Source organism: Harmonia axyridis, chromosome 3 (genome assembly GCF_914767665.1).
Source record: "Harmonia axyridis chromosome 3, icHarAxyr1.1, whole genome shotgun sequence".
NCBI lineage: Eukaryota > Metazoa > Arthropoda > Insecta > Coleoptera > Coccinellidae > Harmonia > Harmonia axyridis.
The window spans coordinates 1706403-1733871 of NC_059503.1; the positions used below are offsets into that span (position 1 = coordinate 1706403).

The 27469-nt window shown below is 37.1% G+C and overlaps 1 protein-coding gene across 1 annotated transcript in view; it reads right to left on the reverse strand.

The window, feature by feature from the left end:
• LOC123676330 (homeobox protein B-H1-like) overlaps positions 1-27469 on the reverse strand; it is a 44599-nt gene that overhangs the window by 10883 nt on the left and 6247 nt on the right. The window contains exon 2 of the mRNA XM_045612178.1: positions 11659-11878. Coding sequence (XP_045468134.1) covers positions 11659-11878 — 220 coding nt within the window. The remainder of the gene's footprint in view (positions 1-11658; positions 11879-27469) is intronic.

A 27469-nucleotide genomic window follows, 5' to 3' on the forward strand; every position in this document is an offset into this window, starting at 1 on the left:
GACAATTTGTAGAGGGTTTCACAATAAGATTTTAATATTGAAAATCGAGTATATTTTAAGAAAATCATTTTAACGAGAAAGTATGGAAAATGATATCATCCAAATGGCCACTACTGCTACGGTTGTAGCACTATACCCTTTTTTTTGAAGTTGAAAAATGTTAGTTGGTAGATTTGTTTTCTGAATCACAAATTTGATAGTTAACAGATAGATCCGTGACAGGAGACTTCTGAGTACCAACATATAATAATGAAATATAACCATGAAATCTGTGTGAAATTGAAATATTACCGGTAAGGTTATTGGTTATTTTAGTTTGAAGGATTAGGAGAGTATTTCAGTACAAATATTTATAAAAACTTTTTTATTTATTTTTCAACATAGACAAACATTCAAAATTTGATTTTTTCTCATTAAATTTCGACAAATAAATAACGTAAAATTAAAATTCGCCACTCTTCGTACAACTGACAATATTGTAGTGGGCGTCGATTGGCACTTAACCGTAATGAGAATCCTCGCAAAGACCGATGCCCCAACACAATGGAGTCTCTTCAAACAACAGGCCGACTCGAAAGATCGACGCTAAGTATCCCCTTCAGAGCGTCCTTTCATCCCCCCATCGGCACTGCTAGATTAAACACAACCGCGTACCGCCCACCCTATTACTGCATGACTGTCACTTTACAGGAGAGAGCTAATCTACTTATAATAACTCGGTAAATGCGGTGTCTACCTAAACGCAAAGCAGGCCTCGATCTGTGACGCCACCACCAATTTTTTTTACGCTTTCCCCCCCTCGTCTATGTCCGTGACAGTTTGAGCGTTTTCTTCTGTGATCGGCGTGTGACGTTTGTCCGTTTATCGTATTTGTAGTCTTGAGCGATGGTTAAATGAGGGTTTAATTTGAGGTATTCTTGATGGAAGCTGCGTTTTGCTACATCGCTGATTTCTCTCGTTGTCGCTCTTGTGGAAAATGTGGGATACGGTCGGGGTATCCGGAAAAGTGGACCGCACACGCGGTATACGTCTTTTTCTTCTTCCTTTATTTCTGGTCTTTTAGATAATTGGAGAAATTTTACTTCGAGAATTATTTATTTGGGTGCAAAAAGTCTGCTGGTGCCATATCAGGGCAATTCGGTGGACGTTCAATCAGATTCGTTGAATTTCTGCCTAGGAGTTATTTTGCGTAATCGTGGCCAATAGAAAAGTACCCGGAATAGTTTCAATCGTCCCAAAGAAAAATTCTGGCTGTTGCAGGAAGTTGAAATTGACCAAAACAAATACGAATATTACAAAAGAGTAGATAATCCCAACAGCCCAATTGAAATTTTATTATTCTACATAAATAAGAAAATATTCCCAATATTTTCTTATTTATTGAATAACAATGGATGATAACCAAGTAATAATTATTCTACATAGTTGCCTTCGAGGGCGATACAGCGATTATAGCGATCTTCCAACTTTTCGATACCATTTTTGCAGTACGATTTGTCTTTCGCTTCGAAATAGGCCTCAGTTTCGGCGATTACTTCTTCATTTGCGCTAAATTTCTTTCCACCGAGCATTCTTTTGAGGTCTGCGTCTGAGAACAGAAAAAAGTCGCATTGTCACATATCGGCGCAAAAATTCAAGTTTATTGCACTTAAACAGCTTCAAACACTGCTCAGAATCATTAACACGTTGTTGCTTTTGATCGAACCAGACCATGAAACATAAATCCATGTTTAGTGCAGGCCATCTACAATTCACGGGATCTTTTCAGAATTACCAATTTCATACTGATTCGACAATTGACAATTTTAGTGTTTTGTTTTGTAGTTTAGATTCGTCTAAAAATATTTTTTTGTTAAATAAGCTCTTTTGGCATCTCAAATCTTTACATGGACTAAGAATGAGAAAGCCTAAATATAAATGCGGGCAAGTGCCTAAAAAAATTAACAGGCTGACGTGCAATAATTACACAATTAATACCTTTCACACAAAACTGATAATTGCAGTCCGCAAAAACATTTTTCTTCCCCCCTCCTCAAATCAAAAGAACAAAGTAAAGCCCTCAAGCTGAAGTGTCTGAAATCATTCAGTCACCTAATTGTTGATGAAAAGTGCTGATGAAGCATGCAGGCGCCGGTAAACAATTATAGCGGGGTAATGGCGTCTGTATACCTTCTACCTCACCCATCTTCCGAAAGGAGCAGACGCTAAATTGTCAATATAATATCTCGAGATCATTATAACTAGCTACGAAGAATATCAATCCCTATCTTGTACAATATTAAGCAGCTACCGTGGGGCTACCGCGATCAGATTAAAGACTTCGATATCCGACCAAACCAGAATTCTTTGGGCCTGAAAGGTCATCACATTTATTTCTCCTCATCTTGTATCATTACTTTCAGTTTCGATGAAAAGTTTGGTACACACTATGCGTCCAATTCTCAAGAATCCATCAGAGATTCAATATCTGCTACTCTGTAAGAAAATTAAAAATTACAGCGTTGTGTGCATCAAAATTTTTTTTATTGGAGTGAAAATAAATTATAATTTTAAGCCAACTTGGTTATGGTATCAGAATCGTAAAAAATGTTCGTTTTAGCATTACTTGAGATATTCTTTACCAATATAGTAAGGTTTGTTTCACTGGTTACTAGACCAAATACGTCTGTAAGTGATTTTACCGACGTCTTAATTACTTATAGTGGTCCCTATATTGATTCATTCAATTCTAAAAAATCTGAAAATAGAAAATGAGAAATTCTCCTTATAGATTCATTAAGAAAAGTTTCCTAGCCTTGTTATTTCACAATTAGCCACCGAAATCTTGTGATTTAGCACCTTAAGACTTTTTTCTTTGCCTATGCCAATGATCCACGATCGATTCAAAACCTGAAAGATGTGGAATTAGTGAAGTTATCGAGAATATCCAGCCGAAAATATGTGCATTGGTCGTTTTCCATGACCAATGGTCATTTATTTCGATTCACAGAGTCAAGTAATATCAGACAATCACAACTGAGCAAGTCTTATATAAACTAGCTATGTTTTTCTAGCCCTCATATGTAAGAATTTCAAGAAATATGCCATTTTATATTATTTCTTCAACAGATATTATATAAAAATCGCAAAACTCACAAGAGATAAACTGACGAAACGGAAATCTAAAGCAAATAAAATAACTAGATACAGTTATTCCAACTGGGCTAAAAAAACATAATGAAAATCCCTGCAAATTGGCTTTTTAAACGATCACTTCACACTAATTTTCTTGATGAAGTATATAATACGATATCGGGGGCACATGTTCTTCGTCAAATAGAAAAAATGACTATAATTTCCCACCGATTGTGTCGATGTGAAAATCCAAAACAGTCGCCTCCAGCTCCTCATTGTTCTATTCAAAGATTAGACACAAAACATTGATTATGTGATCTGAGTTGCGCTTCCTGTCTAGCGTTATTCAATCCCAAGCGGTGTATAATTTGAAAAAGTCAGATAATTATCAAAAGATTAGTTCATTAAAGTGGCCTATTCAGACGATAAGTGCATAATAATTCACACTTCATGTACAATTTGAAAGGTCTTGCACTGGTCGGTAGGTTTGTCGTAGATTTTTCGAAACGATAAGTGGCAAGTTTTATATATTTCCGGACTTGGCGATGCACACAAAGATAGGGGGTATATCATGGCCTGGAAATTTAACACTATACTTATTCAAATAAGGGCTGCACCAGCAATGCAGCTGCCCGGCGTTTGTTGCCGCCACTGTAATTCTAGGTTATGGAATTTTTCGTCAACGAATTATTACTTTTGAACGTGAAGTGGAGCATGGGAACACGGAAGGCATGCTATAGCTACCGAATTTTAGCACATAAAAATCATTACTACGATATAATGAATCAACTTTAGAAATATTACGGCCCTCCATCCAGATGCTGACCTTGATCAAATCAGAAAATCGCATTTTTTTTAAGTGCAATAGATATGAAACTAAATTTCTTTCAGCAAAATTCGTTTCCGATATTTTAAAGAAATTAAGTGGGCTGTATATTATATACCTTCCCCAAAATCCTGAATGAAACGATCGATGTTTTTCCATTCATAAATAAATTTCCTATGTTGAATTAAGATAAACTTTTTCGGCATTTCGACAGTTCTACCTGTTCCTCCTCTGGCCCGAGGCTGGGCTTTATTGGCAATTTCAGAAATTTATTGCCTATCGGTTATTTATAAGGTGATAATTTGATCTTATCTGTCGACAAAACTCCTGAGGGTCCTTGTTTGAAGACGATACTCGTGTTTATCATGAATGAAACCCACTACGAGCCTGTGGCTTTGAACAACTCTTTCTGATTGTCAATGGGTTCTTAGATCGGGATCAGTTTTTGGGATCACAAATTTTTTACTTATTGTAGAATTCTTGTTTCAAATGGAGAGAAACTCAAGTAGTGCACCAAAGAGAAAGTTTCTATAAAGTTCTATAGCTCTAAAAAAACACCCTTTATGAAGACTTCAAGTGAAGCAATAGGCATAACTTTTCTTGTAATACTTTTTTGGTTAGTTATCGTTTGTCTGTTCGTGAACATGAAGCTGCCAGCTTGTTTATCTAGCTAGCGTGGCTTGCATGCGCCTAATAGTCCCATGAACTGATTAACAATCAATTAGCCGAATTAAATTTATCAAAGTCCTCCCTCTAGTTCTTTTTCCAAATGCATCGCTAGCGTGTTTAGAACTACTAACCTGCTAGAGGGGTTAGTGTAGTGGCGCAATTGAAAGGCCACTTGGAAAACGTTTAAGACCGGCCTTATCTCAGATAAATAATGTATGTTAAACTACCCTTAAGTGCTGGCAAATTGTTCCAGAAACCTTCGACCTGTTTCCCGACACCATGCGAAATACTAATTTATTCAAATGTCACACACGTCAACCTGGTACCGGCAATTTCCGTTTTATTGCTCGGACGGCTGAAAAAAATCACTGTTTCCCTCGTTCCCGACAGTTTTATGACGAATAATATACAACCGGCTTTTATGTCTTAATTTTTGCTACGCCTTTCCGATTTTCGCGGTTGTAAAAGTGTTTTTCTGCGTTTTCGGAGCTTTTCCAACCGTGGAAATTGATTGCGAGAGGTTTGCATGAAGAGATCGTCATCTTCGAAAACTTATGTGCATGTTTCTAGTGTCTGAAAATGTTTTTTTCTTCAGACCATACGATATCTGTCGAGTACATATCTTCAGAGCTCCAATTTTCGAAATACTGAAAAATTTGAAACCCTTAAAATCTTCTTGTGAAAGGTGTTTTTTTTAGAGCTATAGAACTTTAAATTGCAATCAAACAACGATGGATTTTTCGATTGACATGAATTTTATTTATCCGCAAGATAATCTTGTGGCATTATATTTTAAATATGATTTCTGGCATATGACCGCCACGGCTGGCTCGGATGTAGTCCAATCTGGACGTCCAATTTTCGATGACTTTTTCCAACATTTGTGGCCGTATATCGGCAATAACACGGCGAATGTTGTCTTCCAAATGGTCAAGGGTTTGTGGCTTATCCGCATAGACCAATGACTTTACATAGCCCCACAGAAAGTAGTCTAGCGGTGTTAAATCAAAAATTAAAAAAAAGTAAAAAAAAAATTATATCAATAAAATAAATTTGACAAGGCGTCAATTGGGATGATACCAGCAAAATTCGCCACAAAGCAGGCGAACACCGAAATCATCAGTTGGAAAATACGCAACAGGAAGTGTTTGGCAAATAATCGCGTAACTAAAATCCTGTTTCCTGCAATATCAGGCCCTTCTGGTTTCGCATCGACTGAAAACTCTGGGCGCTAAACAATACAGTCGGTCTAATAGCAGTGTTATATTCGCACAATGATATATTATGCCGCATTATTCATTTATGTAATGTGGAATTAGTCACAGTCAGGTAAATAACTTAATTGTTCCTCTCTTCATATTCAACTGCTGTTATCGTTCCATCTATTCGACCTTTGTGCGTGTCTGTATGACATTTTACCAACCGAAATGAATCGCTGTTATGGTTGTTAAGCGTTTCCTTTGGATTATTGGCTCGTTTTCCTGGTAATTGTGGTGTGCATTCCCTGAATATTCGAGCAGAATGATTTGATACGTTAATCAGTGATGGTTAGTCCTCAAACCAGTCCTGTATGGCGAATACAACTCAATATAACCTCGATTGGATGGAAAAATATCACCCTATATAACGGATGTTTTTTTTCGAGGTATATAACTTTAAGTTGGCAGTACTGTCCAAAATGGCGACCGATTTAACAGCTGTCAAGTGATTTATTCTCAGTTTGGTTTGGCAATTCATCATGAATAGACTCACGCCTGAACAACGCCTGCAAATAGTGCAATTTTATTTCGAACATAATGGTTCTGTGCGGAATACGTAACGCGCACTACGTCCATTTTATTTTGTTTAGCGATGAAGCGATCTTCTGGTTGAATGGCTACGTCAACAAACAAAACTGACACTTTTGGAGTGAAGCTAATCCTCAAGTGTATGTCGAAACACCGTTACATCCAGAAAAACTGAGTGTTTGGTGCGCTTTATGAGCTGGTGGAATCATTGGTCCGTACTTCTTCAAAAACGATGATGGCCAGAGAGTTACAGTCAATGGTGATCGGTATAGAGCCATGATAACTAACTTTTTCATTCCTGAATTGAACAACCAAGATGTCCAGGAGCTGTGGTTCCTACAAGACGGCGCAACATGTCACACAGCTCATGCCACAATCGATTTATTGAAAGACACGTTTGGTGACCGACTAATTTCACGTTTTGAACCTATGAATTGGCCTCCAAGATCTTGTGATTCGACACCGCTAGACTACTTTCTGTGGGGCTATGTAAAGACATTGGTCTATGTGGATAGGCCACAAACCCCTCGACCATTTGGAAGACAAGATTCGCCGTGTTATTGCCGATATACGGCCACAAATGTTGGAAAAAGTCATCGAAAATTGGACGTCCAGATTGGACTACATCAGAGTCAGCCGTGGCGATCATATGCCAGAAATCATATTCAAAATGTAATGCCACAAGATTATCTTGCGGATAAATAAAATTCATGTCAATCGAATAATCCATCGTTGTTTTATTTCAATTTAAAGTTCTATAGCTCTAAAAAAACACCCTTTACTTCACATTGAATCTAATATAATTTCTGTTAAAACCCGAGGAGACAACAATCGAAATCGATGCTGAAATTGAGTTCTTCAGATCCTAGGAACTTGAATCATCAATAATCACATATATTATATCTGAGAATTCCAATGACTTCAAATGATCAAGGATTCATGGAATTATATTCCATCATTTTATTATTGAACGACAGTCCTATTAGATATGATAATGGATACTATAGATCCCATTAAATTGACCATTTGCATTCATTTCGTCATGTTATTGTGTATCTTAAGACCTCAGGTTTATATCTGACTCGTGAAAATTTAGATTTTCGGGGATTTCTGAATCCGAACAAGGTTTGAATAATTTATCTTCAAATTCTTGAGGAAATATTTGGAAAAAATTATTTTTTCAATAATCAGCATAAACAACTACATTTTGGCCTCTAAGAATGATCGAAACTTCAAAATTTATATTTCGATTCCTTCTTCAGACAATTGACATCGATTTCGATCCTTTAAATGTTAATTAAATTGTCGAAGCGAACTAATCATAATCGAATTCAACATTCCTTGTTAAACCGACAAATGTTCCGACCACCTGTCACATTCTGCATCCAGTAAATCATTCTGGAAAAGTTTCTTTACCGAATCAATTAATTGCTTTGAAAAGTGCCCATATTTTTCACTTGTTCTATTAGCATACGATATGTAAAATGGATTAATTAAATGTAATGAATGCTATTCGAGTTTTGAAACCATTATTCATGTGCACATAATATGAAACTGTGTGATAAATTTTAGAATAATTGAATGATTGCAGGATTCTTATGATGGCAATGACGTTCGATCTCATTTCAAATACTTCTTGCTTGTTCGGTTTTAATAAGTAGCAATGATTCTCGATAAATTGCTGTTTTACATGTTTATTTAAATGTTGGGTGTGTCGACAGCATTTGAAAGTGTAGCTGGGATAATAATGAATTACTTATAGCACAACTTTTTCATCAGAAAAACGGTCACGCCCTTTTTTTACCGATGAGACTGTATTTTTTCAAAATCCGCATTGAAAACAACGACATAATTGTTGTTTATTAGATTGGTATTTTTAGTTTTTTATGAATGACAAATTGTACGACATTTGTCTTGTTAGAAATCATGAATTCGTGTATTTTATAGTCATAATTCTAGTTACGTTTTTTCTTTAATTGACAAGCGTAAGCCTAAATGCTATTTCTCCGCCCCAATGCAATTCACTGATTAAAGTTCGATGTTTTAAATACAATAATCAGCAGTATAGGCTGGCCGATCAATTTTATCACTTCAAGTTTCCAATTTGAGCAATGAATTTTATCGATATCGATAATTATAAACGATCATGACCAAAACGGACTTGGGCTAACGATAATTGGACATGAATTAACAGCAGACGTAATGTTTGTAATGATTTCAATTCGTCAGTGACAATTTGGAATAATTTCATCATTATTTTGTCGATGTTCCAGCGAAATCGATGTATGAATAAAACTGCTTTCGCATATGGGTTGATCGATTTTCAACATTTTCAAGTTACTACAGATGTGACCTTCTAAATTTCGAATTTTTACGAATATGAAAAATGACAAGGAGCACTGACGTTCTTTCATCAAGTGTGCCTTTGGAAATCACGGAATATAGATATGTGCTTTCTAAAAACGCAATTGACGCATGGATGAAGAATCGCACAAATGCTCCTGACTAGGGATTCACGGCTTGGCTCGATTTTCAAACTACACTGCGCAAAAAAATTAACGCACATTCTGAAAATCTCAATTTTGATGAAAGTTAATTCGACATTGACTTTATAACTTATTTTTTATGTTCTCTCGGGAATGTTTTGAACGAAACAAGACACATAAAATGGAAGAAAAATTCAGGATTTCACCGAATCTTATGTGAAAGAAGAGAAATAAACAATTTTCAAAATACTGGAATGCTGATAAGTGATTTAATACTTGGTATTTTCACCCCTTGCGTTAATTACAGCTCGACAACGACGGTTCATACTCAAAATGAGTGATCTTAAAATGTTCTGATCTAATCCTTCCCAGATTTCTCCGAGTTGGATTCCTAAGTCATTAAGAGTAGCTGGATGATTTTCTGAACTTCTCAGCATTCTATTGAGGTTGTCCCACACCTGCTCAACCGGATTGAGATCTCGACTTCTTGCTGGCCATTCCATTCGAGAGACTTCAACCTCTTCAAGGTACTCCTGAACAATGCGCGCACGATGGGGTCTGGCATTATCGTCCATAAAAATGAAATTTTCACCAATGTATGGGGCAAATGGCACTACATGCTCTTCAAGAATGTTCCTTATATACCTATCAGCATTCATAACTCCATTATCAACGACCACTAGGTCTGTGCGAGCAGTCAAAGATATTCCACCCCATACTATAATCGATCCTCCCCCGAAATTCAGATATTCATTGCCAAGCAATAAATATCTGAAATTAAGTCAATACAAGCTCAAGTATGTAATTTTTCACGAGCTTGATTTTCAAGTCGAGTAGTTATTCAAAATATCAAGCTACTTGGCTTGATGAATCCCTATTATGGATCCCCCCCTTGATCAAGAAAATGCTTCGACTCCAGCTAAAGCTATGTTGCCGCGCTTTTTATAATCAAAGTCATAGATACTTCCTTGCGAGGTACGTGAAAATAAAATGTATCTAAATTGGAAATTCATCATGAAATGTTAGATTTCTATCACTCAAAAAAAGTCAAAAAAGAAGCAAGAGTTTTTAAATTGTCACCAACCATATCGATTAAAACCTCCCTTGGCGAATGCGTAAGGCCTCTCGCAGAAATTAGAATATGCATTTGTGGAAATTAAGCTAGGCAAACAGGCTGCAATTACCTCGCAAAACCAGCTGAAATATGTGCGCTGGCACAATAAATGACAGGAAAATGCTGCGAGTAGCTGGCATGCTTGGAAATGAGGTGTGTTGGTAATTACATAAGGTTGCGTGGCGTGAAACTTGAGATGGAATTAGCATACGAAAATGGATTGTATTGCCAAAGCAAATAGGGAAGTATGGGCTCTAAAGGTTCACTATAAATCATATGTAGCAGGGGCGGTCCGAGGGATCTTCGTAAAATCGCAAGGAGTAGCAAAATACACTACGCAAAAAAATTAACGCACATTATGGAAATCTCAAATTCATTCTACAACTGAAGGTGTTCTCAATGATAATTATTTTTATCAGAATTATGCATGCATAAGTTATCCACTTTCAACGTTTTTCTTCAATACAGATGTTTTTTCCCAGCAGGAATAAAAAAAAGATGAAATTATCAGATTTTGAATGTATTGGCTCCATTCTGAAATCAGTTGTTCTCGATCAATTCTAGTGATCAATAGTTTTTCTTTTGTTTGATTTTCTACACTGGATCGCTATGCAACGCGAAACACGCAATTTGACCCAAGAAGAATGTGCCCAAGCGGTAGTTTTGCGAGAAGAAGGGTGGACATACTCAAGAATTGCAGAAAGGTTTGGAGTTTCCCATACAAGTGTGTCCTGAATGTTGCAGCGATTCAGGGGGACAGGTATGAATGTCCGAAGACCAGGACAGGGTAGACCACGGGTAACAACTGCCATTCAAGAAAGTTACTTGAGAGTTTCTTCGTTGAGACAACGGTTTGCAACCGCTCGCCTCCTTCAAAATCAGCTTGAGCAAACTCATGGGGTGCAAATTAGCACTCAGACAATAAGAAATCGCCTCAGAGAATATGATTTAAGGCCTCGTGTCGCGGCAAGAGGCCCAGCTCTTACCCCAGTCCATCGAAGGGCGCGTTTGGATTTTGCGACAGAGCATATCCAGCTAGACTAGTTTGTTACACCTATCCTGGGACATCCAGTATAAAGCGAACCCTATAGCGAGTCATTTTCCAGTCTTCATAGGTTTTCTCGTAGTCCGCCACTGGCCGTATCCGGCATAAATCACAACTTGTGCATGCCAACTCCAGTTTGGACCGGGAATTACCGAACGGCCGAGATCGCTATCTCCACCCCTTCGTTTAGAGAAATTTGTTTGAAGTCGCTTAACATCGAGCCGCCATTTTAGCGAAGCCCGAAATCACGAAATTCTTCGTTCTGGCGTTAACCTATCGCCGGTCATGAAATATACAAGTTTTAATAAAGGAACAGTTTACTTTATCACGCTAAAACATGTTGCGACGATAAGAGAGACTTGCACGCAGACATGATGTATGCTCCCCGTAACACCCCATAATATTAGTTCAAATTAATTGGTCTGATAGTTATGCAAGCACGGCATATTTTCTCCAGAAGCTTTAGAGTTGCTACAAATCGTTTTTCCAACTATTACCCGCAAGATTTCACACTCCTTTTCGCTATTTAATAATAAATTGGGAAAATGATCGAACCAAAGATGCGCCCCTGTGGATCACCTATTCTAACCCACCAGATATTCGTTAAAGATGCTTACCTTCTGTTTTGGTACCACGTCTTGACCTGCGTATCTGTAAGGCTGAGTTTCGCTGCCAGTTCCATTCTGTCTTGAACGCTCAGGTATTTTTGTCTCTCGAAACTTTTTTCTAATGTCTGTAACTGTAGATCTGTGAACGCCGTCCGTGCTTTCCTCTGTTTTTTACTCAGGCTTCCGTTTGAGCTTTTTGATGAGTTGAGCGAGTCTTCTCCTAATTGTCCTGCAGAAAAATATATCGAGTTAGTAATGTATTCCAGATGTTTTTTTTTATTTGGTCTTCTCCAACAGAGTTTCTTGAGGATGTTGTCTAGGTAGGAGAGCATTCTATGGGTGAAATTGGGAATAATCTAAATGCGAGTATGTATTGATAAAGACGAGTTAGTTTCACTACTCATAACTCAAAAACGCAACTGGAATTTTTATTATGTTAACTTTTAGCAATAAGTACCTCAATATCAGCAGAGGAAATGTGAACTTTCAAAATTCTAGCTGAAACGTCCATGATAGAGATGTTTGTTCTACAGACTATGACCTAAGCTAAAAAGTAATGACAATTTGACGCGTTTTCAAGTGAAATACAAAATAAACTAGGACAATGTTGGATTCATACTACATAGAATAAAAACTATATCTTCCCGGATTGGTGGACCAAAAGCCATCCCCAATTCCATCCAGGAATACACACAAGACACTCGAACAGTGTGAACCCATCTTTCGTCCCCAATTACCCCCTCGAAAATCCCCCCCACCCCTGCAATCCCTCCTCTATCGATCGGCCGACCGAAGCTAAACGCTGATTTATAGCTGAATGGGGTAAAACAGTTGTAAAAGGCATTGTCTGGATCCCGGAATTGATCCTTCGGCCATTGTTTCAGGAGTCCCGACGGCGACTCCGGGCATTAAGGGGAAGGGAAGAAGCCCCGGAAGTAGCCGCCAATCGGGACGGGCCGTCGAGGGGTGGGGGTAAACCGACACCCCCACCAGACGGGAATCTGGAGCTAGGTGCCGACTAGACGCTGATGCTGTGCTGGAAACGCGAGAGGGGTTGGAAATTGTGCAGGAAAGATCAGGGAAATCTTCCTGGTTTTCGTTTTAGGGATTCGCCCAGCGTTTTTCGGTATAAAGCTATCATTATCCTATTTTATTTTACGTTTTTGGTTGTCCTTTCAAGAGGGTGTCAAAACGTCATGGATTCATTGATGATCTCCCTTAGAAATAACTTCATCCAGTTCATTTAAAACAATTAAAACTGCAGAACAAGTACATTGTGTAGCTAGTAGTAAAAGCGATAATTTTCCGGAGGACAGCTTGTAGGCAGGAAGTGTGATTACATCAATTGGAAAATTTCACCATCTTTGGCAAATTTTCTCAATTATTGTTTCCGTCGGTGATCTGAAACAATTTTGGTCCATGCAGAGGAAGATTTAACTTCTTTAAAGAGACATGGAGGATGCATCTCCTCAACGGTTGCCAAAGGATACATTGAGGAATCTTTCAGGTAATATAGGGTGTTTTTTTTCGATGTATATAACTTTAAGTTGGCATTTCTGTTCAAGATGGCGACCGATTTAACAGCTGTCAAATGATTTATTCTCAGTTTGGTTTGGCAATTCATCATGAATAGACTCACGCCTGAACAATGTTTGCAAATAGTGCAAAATGAGATTGCCTTTGTTCCCGATTTTCATAAGCGAATTTTGTTCAGCGATGAAGCGCACTTCTGGTTGTGTGGCTACGTCAACAAACAAAACTGACGCATTTGGAGTGAAGCTAATCCTCAAGTGTATGTCGAAACACCGTTACACCCAGAAAAACTGACTGTTTGGTGCGCTTTATGGGCTGGTGGAATCATTGGTCCGTACTTCTTCAAAAACGATGATGGCCAGAACGTTACAGTCAATGGTGATCGGTATAGAACCATGATTACAATTTTTTTCATTCCTGAATTGAACAACCATGATGTCCAGGAGCTGTGGTTCCAACAAGACGGCGCAACATGTCACACAGCTCATGCCATAATCGATTTATTGAAAGACACGTTTGGTGACCGCCTAATTTCACGTTTTGGACCTGTGAATTGGCCTCCAAGATCTTGTGATTTAACACCGCTAGACTACTTTCTGTGGGGCTATGTAAAGTCATTGGTCTATGCGTATAAGCCACAAACCCTTGACCATTTGGAAGACAACATTCGCCGTGTTATTGCCGATATACGGCACAAATGTTGGAAAAAGTCATCGATAATTGGACGTTGCAATTTAAATTTCTATAGCTCTAAAAAAACCCTTTATGTAATGGATAAATTTAGAGTGGCTAGCGAGAAAGAGAATGAAGATTCAGGTAGAGCCATACTATGTCAAACTGATGACCGCAAATTCTCATAACATCTGAAAATTCACTTATCGTGACGTCTAGTGTTTCACCATGTGGTGATCAGTTTCACTATTTCCGAAGTCTTAAGAGTTTTCTCATTTTTCAATGCTTTCCAGTCGAGAAATCCAGCATTTCGTTTCAAACCAAATGAGAAAAGGTCAAAGGTACGCCAACAAGTTCGAATCGCCAAAGATCTATGAACTCTTCTCTGTAATTAGATCAATTTCTTCCGATTGAATCCCTGTTATATCTACAACGAACAATTTCGAGTAGGTATCTCTCTCGAAAGAATGATCAATCATAATTGGCCAGCACCGTGGAAAAAGCCGCTTCCATAACAATGCAGAATGAAATCGAAAATTATTAGCTGATAGATGAACAGATCCATCCTTGTCATTGCTAACCGATTGTGATGGGGAAGTGAAATCTAATTAAACCGATTGAAAATGGGATAATCTGAAGAGGAAACCGTAGTACACTACGATCAACCGTTAGCCAATTAATAAAAGTAATACTTACAACAAATTGAAGTATTAAGAAATAAACAATAATGAGGGGAACTGTTATGGTTTATTATACGTGAACAATGTACAATGTATCGTTAGAAAAATGGCAGCGAAGTAATGAATGTGAGATTAACAAGTACGTAAATGAGCTGCTCTTATTCTAATTAACAGAAAAAGGAAGCAATAAGGTGGATAATTATTTATAACACCAACATCGATTAAGTCTTCACTGGCTCTTCTTTTCAATCGGTTGTGGTTTATTTCATCATTAAAAATGTTTTCAAAGTTCAATTCTCTCTGGTACAAATTTGAATGTTTGTCCTAAAAGTGTGACAAATTGTTTATTTCACAGTTGTCGAATGGGCTTTCATCTAAAATTATTTTTTATTGCATTGGGATTTAACAGAAAAGGCCTGAACCACCCAGGGATTACCTTTTGGAAGCTGATACACCGAAATACCTGTATAGCCCACTTAAATCGGCATTTATTAAAAGAAGAAATATTGCTTTGTTTCTCTTCAACAGGCCGCAAAAATACCGAAAAATTTCTGGTAATAAATCATTTGTGTGTACTTATTCAAATAGTGGGTAATAATTTTATTTACAACCATTTCACAGTTCTTTTGAAGACAATTTTGGCACGGTTAACCACAAAAGGGTTGCCGGTGTACTTGTTGACTCTTTCAGCAAGACAAATTATCCTACGATGACAATTCTTTACGGGTCAGGTGAATTATTGGTTTCAAACTTCCTCGAACACGTCTAAAGGTAGCTAGGTAGAATATTGAAGAGCCGCTGTGGATTTGGCAAGAAACTTTTCAAACCATACTTTCATTTTTATTCTTTGAAATAAAGGATTCACGGCTTGGCTTGATATTGAAGCTATTCGGCTTGAGCTTGACTTGAAATAAACCTAAGTTCAAGTCAAGTAGTAGTCTTTCAATGTCAGGTTATTGATAATGGACTAGTTTTCATTTTTTTGTTAAGGATTAATTCTGAAAATTTAAGTAAAATGAAACAAAAATGTGGAAGAATCATTGAAATATCTCTAGAAATGAAAAAGTTATGGGACTTTGAAGTTCCGCTCGGAAGAATAATTTCATAGTCTAGTGTGTGACGTCACGCCACTTACACGAGGCGACTGGTATTCGCAGAGTGCTTACGAATTCATTGTTGTACAATCACTTGAGCCGTTCGTGTCGTGTTTTGTTCGTTACACGATGGCTGAAATGAAAAAAAAATCCTACAAATATTGTATTGTGCCTATGTGTGCAAGCACGACAATTAAAAACCCCAATAAATTGTTTTTTCATGTACCAAATGACATGAATCAAAGGAAGAAGTGGTGCAAATTAATGAGGCGTGACTTAATTGGACCTAAAACTACTTCATATGTATGTGTGTGAAGATCATTTTGATGTAAGTACCTATCAGTACTAGCTGTCTATTTCTGATAATAAAAATACTAAGGTGTAAGTTGGTTTGAAATAAGTTATTGAATAAAAATAACTTTGTCCTCTCACGAAGCCTTCTTCCATTATGGTGACATAAAAACAAAACTCGAGTTAAAACTACACTGTACAACTACAAACGGCGCGAGAGCCTTGGCGCGGCTAAGTATTTAAAAGTAATTTATGGTGTAGCGATCACAGGCAAGTGACGTGACGTCACAGACGAGTTGGAGACCAAAGACCAATTAATCTATTTCTCAGTCATTTATTGATGGATTTTCAAAATTTTTTCACTGATTTATTAGTTTTGCTCCATATTTTAATTCTATCGTGTCAAATATAGTATTATCAACATCACTAAACTAGTCCATTCTATAATTGTTGAAATTCTTCACCGAACTAAAGATTCATTATCCTTAAAAATAAGACAATAATTGGAAACCGATAAAAGCTGAGATTATCGTCGGACAAACCCAACAAAAGAACACTATCCGATCCCTTTGAGGAAATGTTTAACATCCTGGAATAGGCTAGTCCGGGTACACTCCGGGACTTGACAAATTCCCATGGGAAGGGAACAGGTCGACCCCTCGACAGAAGGTCGTTCCAAACCCAACAAACTTAGCCACTTTACGAAACCCAATGCGTCTCACGTTTCCGTCGCTTGAAACATTTCGCCATCAGGACGACGTCAGTCCCGCAGGACTTTACACACAGATTTTTTTTTTCGTCGCCGAGGCAGGAACAACTATTAAGAGGGAGGAAAACCGTTCCTTTATACCTTTTCGAGTCCGCTAAATGTCTTTCTGGCAAAAAGGCTGATGGATAACATAGCAATTTCACATGTTTAGGTGGAACGCTCCCGGCGGGGACATCAAAGGAAGGACATTTATTGAGACGTTGCCGTATATACGGACGCTCGCTTGAGTTCTGATCACTTCCGTATATAGTATATACTCCGTATATTGTATATACGCACTGCTTAACGCTTCTATAAGAATTTTATCAGTGGAACTAATAGATCTACACCTAGAAGTGAAGGGTGTTTTTTTAGAGCTATAGAACTTTAAATTGCAATAAAACAACGATGGATTATTCGATTGACATGAATTTTATTTATCCGCAAGATAATCTTGTGGCATTACATTTTAAATATGATTTCTGGCATATGACCGCCCCGGCTGGATCGGATGTAGTCCAATCTGGACGTCCAATTTTCGATGACTTTTTCCAACATTTGTGGCCGTATATCGGCAATAACACGGCGAATGTTGTCTTCCAAATGGTCAAGGATTTGTGGCTTATCCGCAGAGACCAATGACTTTACATAGCCCCACAGAAAGTAGTCTAGCGGTGTTAAATCACAAGATCTTGAAGGCCAATTCACAGGTCCAAAACGTGAAATTAGGCGGTCACCAAACATGTCTTTCAATAAATCGATTGTGGCACGAGCTGTGTGACATGTTGCGCCGTCTTGTTGCAACCACAGCTCCTGGACATCATGGTTGTTCAATTCAGGAATGAAAAAGTTAGTAATCATGGCTCTATACCGATCACCATTGACTGTAACGTTCTGGCCATCATCGTTTTTGAAGAAGTACGGACCAATGATTCCACCAGCCCATAAAGCGCACCAAACAGTCAGTTTTCCTGGATGTAACGGTGTTTCGACATATACTTGAGGATTAGCTTCACTCCAAATGCGACAGTTTTGTTTGTTGACGTAGCCATTCAACCAGAAGTGCGCTTCATCGCTAAACAAAATAAAATGGACGTAGTGCGCGATACGTATTCCGCACAGAACCATTATTTTCGAAATAAAATTGCACTATTTGCAAGCGTTGTTCAGCCGTGAGTCTATTCATGATAAATTGCCAAACCAAACTGAGAATAAATCACTTGACAGCTGTTAAATCGGTCGCCATCTTGAACAGAAATGCCAACTTTAAGTTATTTACCTCGAAAAAACAACCGTTAGAAACCTGTAGGCAAAAGCCGACTAAAGTGATCAAAATCTGAAATAATATCTGAGAAGATTATGGCATCCGTACTTTGTGACATGCATGGTATATAACATAACTTTGGATCGATTGAATGCAGAAATTCAAAAAAAGTCTTCAAATGCAAAAAAAATGCCACAATCAATGAGTCAAATTGAACGAATTGAGTTTCCAACAGCTTGACCACCCATCTTATTCTCCAGATCTGACCCCCAGTGATTCTTGCAGACCCCAAAAAATACCCAAGGAAAAGAAATTTGGCTCCAATGAAGAAGTGATTACCAGGTTTGAAAGCAAATACGAATCTTTCCACAGAAAAAATACTGAAAAGGTAGAGCAGCATTGGAGTACATGTATCAATCTTGAAGGTGACTTTGTTGACGAATAAAGTGAAATTTGTGTTTTTACTGGCTGGGCCCGTAACTTATTGAGTGACGCGGTGATTTCGTTCAGAATTGTTGCCCATGGCAACTTGTTGGTTATCCCTGACAATATTCTCGGTTCTTCCGGACTGGCACCTCAATGAGCGATTTGTATGTAAATGGCCCCATCGTAAAACGCTATCTTTACGATTTGAAGAAGTTCTCAGTTATATATTAATCGGGTTATATATATATCACACACAGGAAGGACTGTGTTAGGAAGAGATTCGTCTCGTGTATAGATAATTTACATGCAAATGTCCAGCTGATAAGGGCTTATCTTTACAACGGGCGATTTGGAGGATTTGATTTTCTGAATTTTAATCGGGAATCAATAACAATAAAAATCGACAAGGTAACGCGTCACGCTTATCGATCGGAATCGATTGATGAATGAATCAGATGAGATTATTTTGAAGTTTTACACCTCAATTATAGCATGCCTCCAGAGTTTACGGCTTTTTTTTCATTCATGGTTATGCCACGCTTTTTATTGGTTTTCAATTTTATGGGTTTTCAATGAGGTGAAAATGAACTGTAAATAGCGCTGAACATGGGATTGAGAAAAATTCTTCCAATATTTGAACTGAAGAAATTTTTGACTCCAATTAAAATAATTAGTGGAAGTAGAAATCAAACGGTTTTTTCATGAATACCGAATACGCTACAAATTCTTCATAAAATTTTTTTTTCCCTATAAATACAAATGACGCTCAAAAATTCACTACTCCATCTACAACTTTTGTGTTCATGAACAATATTTTTCAACGATACTATTTCATAACTAATTTTTTCTAATTCTGTGGCAAATCCATTTATTCTTCCATACCTTGTATGAATTGGGACACCCTATACAACAAAATCGTGCAAGAATATCTCGGTTTCAAACAGATTTCATGGTTATATTTCATTATTATATAATGGTACTAGGAATTTTTCTCTCAAGGATATATCTATTATATGCCAAATTCGTGATACAGAAAACAGTTTTGCCAACCAACATTTTTCTATGCAAAAATCACTGAACGATATTCAGGACAATATTCAATTGATTTCAATGAAAATTGTGTAACATACTCATTCAGAACGCTGATTCTAACACTCGTTCATTCAAATTTTGAACTCGTAGAAAAGTATCAATGCCTTCTGCACTTTTATTAGAAATAACTATTCCCTGGTGATTTTTAAGCACAAATAAAGGGTGTTTTTTTCGAGGTATATAACTTTAAGTTGGTATTACTGTTCAAGATGACGACCGATTTAACAGGTGTCAAGTGATTTATTCTCAGTTTGGTTTGGCAATTCATCATGAATAGACTCACGCCTGAACAAAGCTTGCAAATAGTGCAATTTTATTTCGAAAATAATGGTTCTGTGCGGAATACGTATCGCGTACTACGTCCATTAGCGATGAAGCGCACTTCTGGTTGAATGGCTACGTCTCGGGCTACGTCAACAAATAAAACTGCCGCATTTGGAGTGAAGCTAATCCTCAAGTGTATGTCGAAACACCGTTACAACCATGATGTCCAGGAGCTGTGGTTCCATCAAGACGGTGCAACATGTCACACAGCTCGTGCCACAATCGATTCATTGAAAGACACGTTTGGACCTGTTAATTGGCCTCCAAGATCTTGTGATTTAACACCGCTAGACTACTTTCTGTGGGGCTATGTAAAGTCATTGGTCTATGCGGATAAGCCACAAACCCTTGACCATTTGAAAGACAACATTCGCCGTGTTATTGCCGATATACGGCCAGAAATGTTGGAAAAAGTCATCGAAAATTGGACGTCCAGATTGGACTACATCCGAGCCAGCCGTGGCGGTCATATGCCAGAAATCATATTCAAAATGTAATGCCACAAGATTATCTTGCGGATAAATGAAATTCATGTCAATCGAATAATCCATCGTTGTTTTGTTGCAATTTAAAGTTCTATAGCTCTAAAAAAAACACCCTTTATTACCATAATAATCCCCTAAATCAGCTCAATTGAGGAATGACGCTCTCAAGTCCCCAGATAAAAGAGCAGATAATAATTGAAAGACCCCGAGATAAAAAAAAATCAGTCCCGTAGGAGGCTTACAGCGACTTTTCCGGTGGTCCACAGACTGAACCCTTGTACCTTCAACTTGAGCGTACCCTCTTATCTAACCTATCCGTGTTTATCTCAAATCAATTTAAAATTAAATCCGTGTAAGAGATAGCAGCGCGTTATTTTATATGAATTTCGCCTATCTGAACGTTTCTTATCGCACTGTTTATTTCAATTAAGTATTTTGCGTTGTAGTCGTCGCCCACAGAGTTGTCGTAATTCTATTTTGTTATGTCGACAAATAAGTGTTACGACCAATCGGTATTTAGCATTCTTGTCGGTTTCGCAGATAAACTGAAATTTATTGCTGTTGGTGTTGATGTAGCTGATATTGAGGGTGTGGACCTCTCAGTTCTGTATCTACGGAGGAAGGATTGGCGTTTTATGAAGATTGTAACTCGAGGGAATAGGAATAGAAGGAGAAATTGCTTTTCGAGAGGGCAAACAAGGAAATCATATTTGAAATGTGTCGAATTGAACTTGTGATTGGTAAATTTTTGGTCCATTAATTTTAAAGAGGAACTTTCGAAATTGTACAAGAAAAACATTCAAATTGGAAAAAAAGATGTGTGAGTTGAAACTGAAATATTAAGTAGTTTCCTTCGAATATTTTCATTTGAGGCCATTTCCTGATCAAAATTCAAAAAATCAGACTTGAAAACGAAATGATTCTAAATATGGAATCCGATATTTTCCTAGTCGAATTTATAATAAGCAGAATATTTATTATTTTCTGTATCTACCTGCTGAAATCCAAGGTTTGGCAACTTTTGCTCTCCTAGTGTCATCGGTTGTTTCACGTCGTTTGGCGCGCTTGTAGTTTGTTTTCTGAATTTCTGATATATTTGGGTATTTATTTCAATATATTTTGAGTTAATACGAAACGTTGATTCACTATGGGACATAAGAAGTGCGTTCTTTGTGGAGAAACTCGCGAATTGAATGAAATATCGTAACACTGATATGTTTTCACTTCCGCGCGCTTCATGTCAAATTTGATAGTTCATGTTGGGGACAAAATTTGCTTACTGAGAATGACATATGCTCTCTCTGTCTATCTATTGCTTGTTGGATCTTTACCAAAAGGTATATACAAATATAAAAAAATATTTGAAATATTCGAATATAGAGTACACATTTTGTGATGAAGAAAGGTATTACAATAACTGCAGATCATTGATGTAAGTACAAGGTGTGGCCTCATGGTTTCAAAGTTGGCCCAGTGCCAAGCATTGGTAAGTTTTTTATATCTGACACCTGGTATTTGTTTGAATGTAACTTAACTCATAAGAAATAATTACTCAAACTGTTATAACTATTAAAATTCCAAATGGAAAAAAAAACAGACTTCTGAGGCGTCTTCAGAGCGAAAAAACTCAATAATCTCACTATTAAGCGATATTATGTTGTTTAAAACATTTAACGCGCTTTCAAACATTCATCTCATTGAACAATCAACTCGATTTTCACTCCAACTGTCGAAGAAGCCTGAGGATAATCCCCGTCTACGTCCGAAACGTTGCCTGAGGATTTAAACTCTCGAATAATCCGAAAATTGACCTCTATCAACACAGGGGGGGATATGGAAACGTATAGAGGCGATTAAAAAATTATTAATCTGTACATGAGTGTAACGTTTCAATTCGATCGCATTGAAAAAAAAAACCCTTCAACTTAATTCTCGCACCCAAATATTTTAATTGGAGGGCTGGTAGAGTGTTGTGTGTGAAATTGACTTTTAAAATCGGTAACACGGCAAACGGTCTAAGGAGATTAAAATCCGGATAGAATTCACAAGGAGAGCGAGGTAAGAGAGTCTAATCCGATCAGAGTTGACACTATTGTCAGTTGACAGTGTCACTACCGGTTTTTGTGTATGTGTATATGCGAGAGATCCATTTATCCGTCAAATGGATAGGGTATTTGAATATAGCAGCTTGCCTCTGGTGATGTGAGATGTCATCTGGGATTGCTTTTGGACCTTTCAACATGTGTGGATGTTTAGGAGGATTGAACACTTAACATTTAATTATGTATCTTCGATTAGCTTTGAGTACCTAATGCATTTTCTAGTAAGCTTCAGGTGTTCTGGAAGGAATGTGCTATAGGGACTTGAAGTTTTCAGCAAGGATTCAAATCTGAAATATCTTGATTAAGTTCGTAAATGTGTGAAATCTGGTTCCGGTGTCATACCAATTTGAAATTTTGTTTTCTCAATAATTGAATTCATAATATGCATAATAGTGAATTTTTGGTTCCTTACATAGAGTAATAAACTTAGATAGAGGGAGTATACGCAATTTTCACTTGTCCCCAACATGGTTAGATTACGTTGTCGGATTGTGATATATTTTCAAAACCACAATTTTACTATATCGTTATGAATCTATATTATATTAAATGAAATATATTTATTTGAGGATTCCTGATTAAATATGCAAATTTGAATATTTGGAATCCGATATTTTACCTAAATGTCGAATTCATAATTGGCAGAAAATTAATTATTTTCTGTATCTACCTGCTGAAATCCAAGGTTTGGCAACTTTTGCTCTCCCAGTGTCATCGGTTGTTTCACGTCGTTTGGTGCGCTTGAAGTTTGTTTTCTGAATTTCTGATATATTCAAGTATTAATTTCAATATATTTTTAGTTGAAATGAAACGTTGATTCACTATGGGACATAAGAAGCACATTCTTCATGGAGATACTCGCGAATTGAGTGAAATATCGTATCACTGATATGTTTTCATTTCCGCGCGCTTCATGTCAAATTTGGGGACAAAATTTGCTTACTGAAAATGACATATCCTCTCTCTATCTATGTGTATTACTCTGAGGTTCTCTAAGGACATTGTCCAAAAGGCAATAAAAGACTTTGTCTTGACATGATGTCTTGAATCATGTCATTTTATATTTTCATGGCATGACACAGACTGTGAAGTTTTGACTGAATTTAGGAATTTGAAAGAAAAAACAAGATGCGAAATTACATGATTACGAATTTGAAGAACTGGTCAAAGCTCCTGACTACACATATGTGCTTCTTTTTGTTGATGTTTGGGATTATGTGGAAGCCCACAAGTCTGGTGTAGATGGCGAAAATCCAATAGAAAACCAAACAATTTAGGACATTTAACAAGCCCCTTTGAAAAGCGAAAGACTCATTATCGACAAAACCAAATGGCCAAAATCGTCTTCGTCAACAAAGCACGACTTCGAAAAGTATAGAAGGAAAACGGAAGTTCGCCATAACCAAACACAATAGGCCGAATCAATATCGTTTTAACTGGCAAAGCTCAGCTCCTTTGTTGGCCATTGACGTTAATCCTTCATTTTCAATACAAATTCTATTAAAGTCAGGCTTTACAAAACATTCACACCCTTTCCCTAACTTTTCAGCGAGGTAGGCGTTGAAGTGGAGTCAATGCGGATCTCGCTTCATTTGTTACCCGGTTCAGACTTAATCAAAATTGATTAATTAACTTCATACAGGGGGTTAGAATTGCTCTTTAAGTGCCTGTAAATAGGGAATCAATTTTGATCGGAGGAGATGCTTATTAAGACCTGGGCATTGATTAGTTTTCTCAATAATTAAAAGTGGGTTGAAGTGAAAAATTGATTTTCATTCATTAGAAGATAAAGCTACGCTTCGACCTACAATTTATAGAGTTCTCAAAGAGAAGAAAGAGTCGAGAAATCAGCCCTAAATGTATGAAGTACAAGTAGCTTGACATTTCAACCAACTACTTGACTTGAAAATCAAGTCAAGCTCAAGCCAAGTAGCTCGAAAATCAAGCCAGGCCGCGAATCTCTAGTTTCATATAAATGTAAAAATTACGCTGATGAGTCACCTCCTGGCAAATTTCTCGAGATTAATTTCTATTAGAAAAACTATGTAAAGATGACAAGGCGATAAACTCATCGTGCACATTCTTCCTTCAGATACATCTCGAAACCGTCTGCTTCAAGCTCGCTGCTGAAATACTCTTGGCGTTTTTCTCTTAGAATATGTGTGTATAGGAGTTTAATTGCCTGGTAAAAGAGCAGCGTGCTAATTACATCCTGTTACCTTGTAGGTACTGGTTTTTATGGCTAGCCAGTATTTCATTACCTTCAAATAAATGCAGATTTAAAAGTCATTAGGCGCTGCAACTGTGCCGGTCAGATGACAACTCGCCTTATTATGTTAAGATGGGCCGGTTGATCGCATAAATTTGCCGGCGTTCCGGTTCTCCAGAATCGACACGGTTGGTTCACGAATTTCACTTGCGAAAAGAAGTACTTGAAATAATATTAGTGTAGTGTCATATAAATAAAAAAATTATGAAATGAGAAGAAACCTTGCAAAAAACGCTTTTATTTATTAAACTTATTGTATAAAAGGACCGAAAATATCAACTCATAATAAGAAATAAAGTTTCTCTTATTGAGGAACCTCCACGCTTTGTTTGATTTCATAAGTTTCTATCCAGGATCTAAGACACATGAGGCATCTTATAGATTTGTCGCCTAAACTATTGCGGGTTTTTGTAACTGTAAAAGAGCAGCTCTGGGAAATTGTCTTTCTACAGGAGCTGAAGGTGCTGGCGTTGATAAAAGATCCTTGGCCATTTTGGCCAAGTTTAGGAAGATATTTCTAAAAACTACCAAAATCCACCAATAGGTGGATACTACAAATACTACTAAAGTCACACTGGCGAATGCTTCAGTCTCTCGGCGTTCGAGGAATCCCCTTATTTAGTCTAAGCGCGCACGAGATTGCAGAAATATCTATATACCGTGCGACGCGTGTGCATATCAAGCTCTAGTAATATCAAGTAGCTTGATATCAAGTCAAGCAATATATATATATATATCTAAAATCAAGTCAAGTGAAGCTCAAGTATGTAATTTTTCACGAGCTTGATTTTCAATTCGCGTGGTTGGTTAAAATGTCAAGCTACTTGGCTTGATGAATCCCTAAACTAATAGACTCAGAAATCGCTGTCCTTGTCTCTTCTTCAGGTGATTGTTAGGTTTGAAAATCAATTTGAATTCTATACACCTTACAAAGCCTGTAGAGTAAAAAATCTTTATTCTTTCTGTACCGCATAATCGAAAATCATTTCAGTACTAATGCTGACGCAGCCATCTACATCTACGCACACCTACTTGGAAAATACCGAGAAGCATTTAAACTAGATTAGAGACGATTGGGAAAATGTTGGCACAATTGTATACAACGTCTTTGTATTTGCATACTTTGCACGCAAACAACTCATAAACTGAATGCCTCATTAGGGGGAGGGGTTGTTTTGAGGGGTTATGAGGATACTGATGTAGTGTGCTATCAAGTAGGCACTGCCCACACTTATTAAAAACGGTATAACTTTGACTGATAACTGCCGTTGAAAGATACATATAGGGTGGTGATCCACCTAAAAGAGTTAGCCGAATATTTATCTATGAATATGTCTTTTGGTTTATTATTCTCAATTATAAAACAAGGGGTTTCATTTTGAGATAAAAAAAACGAGTATATTTCAAGAGAAATCAATGGATATTTTTTTCATTTATTTTGAATCGATTGTGGATGATTGGCATAGACCTTATCTACCAGAAAAAAAGTCTACAGGTGTTAAATCATAAGATCTCGGTGGCCAGTTGTGATAACCCCTTCAAGAAACTTTTCTTAACGAATTGTGATTGTTCCGTTCTTAGTTGGAACTGGAATTGACATAGATCATTTGAATTATCACAGATGAAACCTGTTGACTGAAATTTTATAGTCCATTTCGACATCAACTATATTAGATAAAGAACTAGCTTGCGAAACCAGCTCATCTAAATATAATTGAGCAGCTCGATCTTCCCATTTGACGTCTTAATAACACTTTGCCACTTTTCAATTTCAATCATCATAATAAATGTTCAATTATTAACGAAGCACTTTCTTTCTTCTTCGCTGAATCGTAGAAATTTCTAAATTCATTATTATTTCCTCGTATTTATGTAATAATCGCGTGCAAACCTGATGTTCAGGAAGCTTACACTCTTACTCAGTATGTAAGAACATTTCTTTGATGTGATTGTGAGACTGATGAATTAAACATGAATTTTCTTACGGCCGTGCTCCAGATTATAAAACAGTTGGAATGGAGAAATGTCAATTTTATTCAGTGTTCATCTGGAGGAAGTCTCTAGTTACAATATTTTCACACAAAAATTTTTTTAGAACGCATTATAAATGCGGAATTTTAAAATAGCAATTAACGTAAATATTTGTAAATTCATGAATTGGTTGCTGTAAGTTGGCAGCATTATTATAAGGAAGATGTAACTTCGAATTTGAATAAACTGCCAGGAGCGTACACCTTTTTTCTTGGGGGGAATGGTAATCGCAAAAAAAATTTCTTCCAGTTTTTTATAAACTGCGCGAAGATGAGCAAAAAATCAAGCGTAGTATTTCTACTATTAAGTACTGCTAAGGATTCACGTCTTGGCTTGATTTTCAAGCTACTTGGCTTGAGCTAGACTTGATTTAAAGTCAAGCTACTTGATTTTCAGCAGTTTTATTGTGTAGTGCCATATTAATGAAAAAAGGATGAAATGAGAAGGAAGCTTGCCAAAAACACTTTTGTTTATCAAACTTTATGTATAGAAGAACCGAAAAAATCTACTTTTTTGAAATAGACACAAAAATTAAATCACTATAAATCATAACTAAATAAAAAAGAAATAAAGTTTCTTAATATTGAAAAACTCCTAGGCTTTATTTGATTTCATGATTACCATCCAGGATCTAAGACACATGAGGCATCTTATAGATTTTTCGTCTAACATATTGCGGGTTTTTGTAACTCTAAGAGCAGCTCTAGAAAATTGTCTTTCAACAGGAGCTGAAGATGCTGACATTGATAAAATATTTTTTGCCATTGTGGTCAAGTTTGGAAAGATATTTCTGAAACTATCAAAATCTA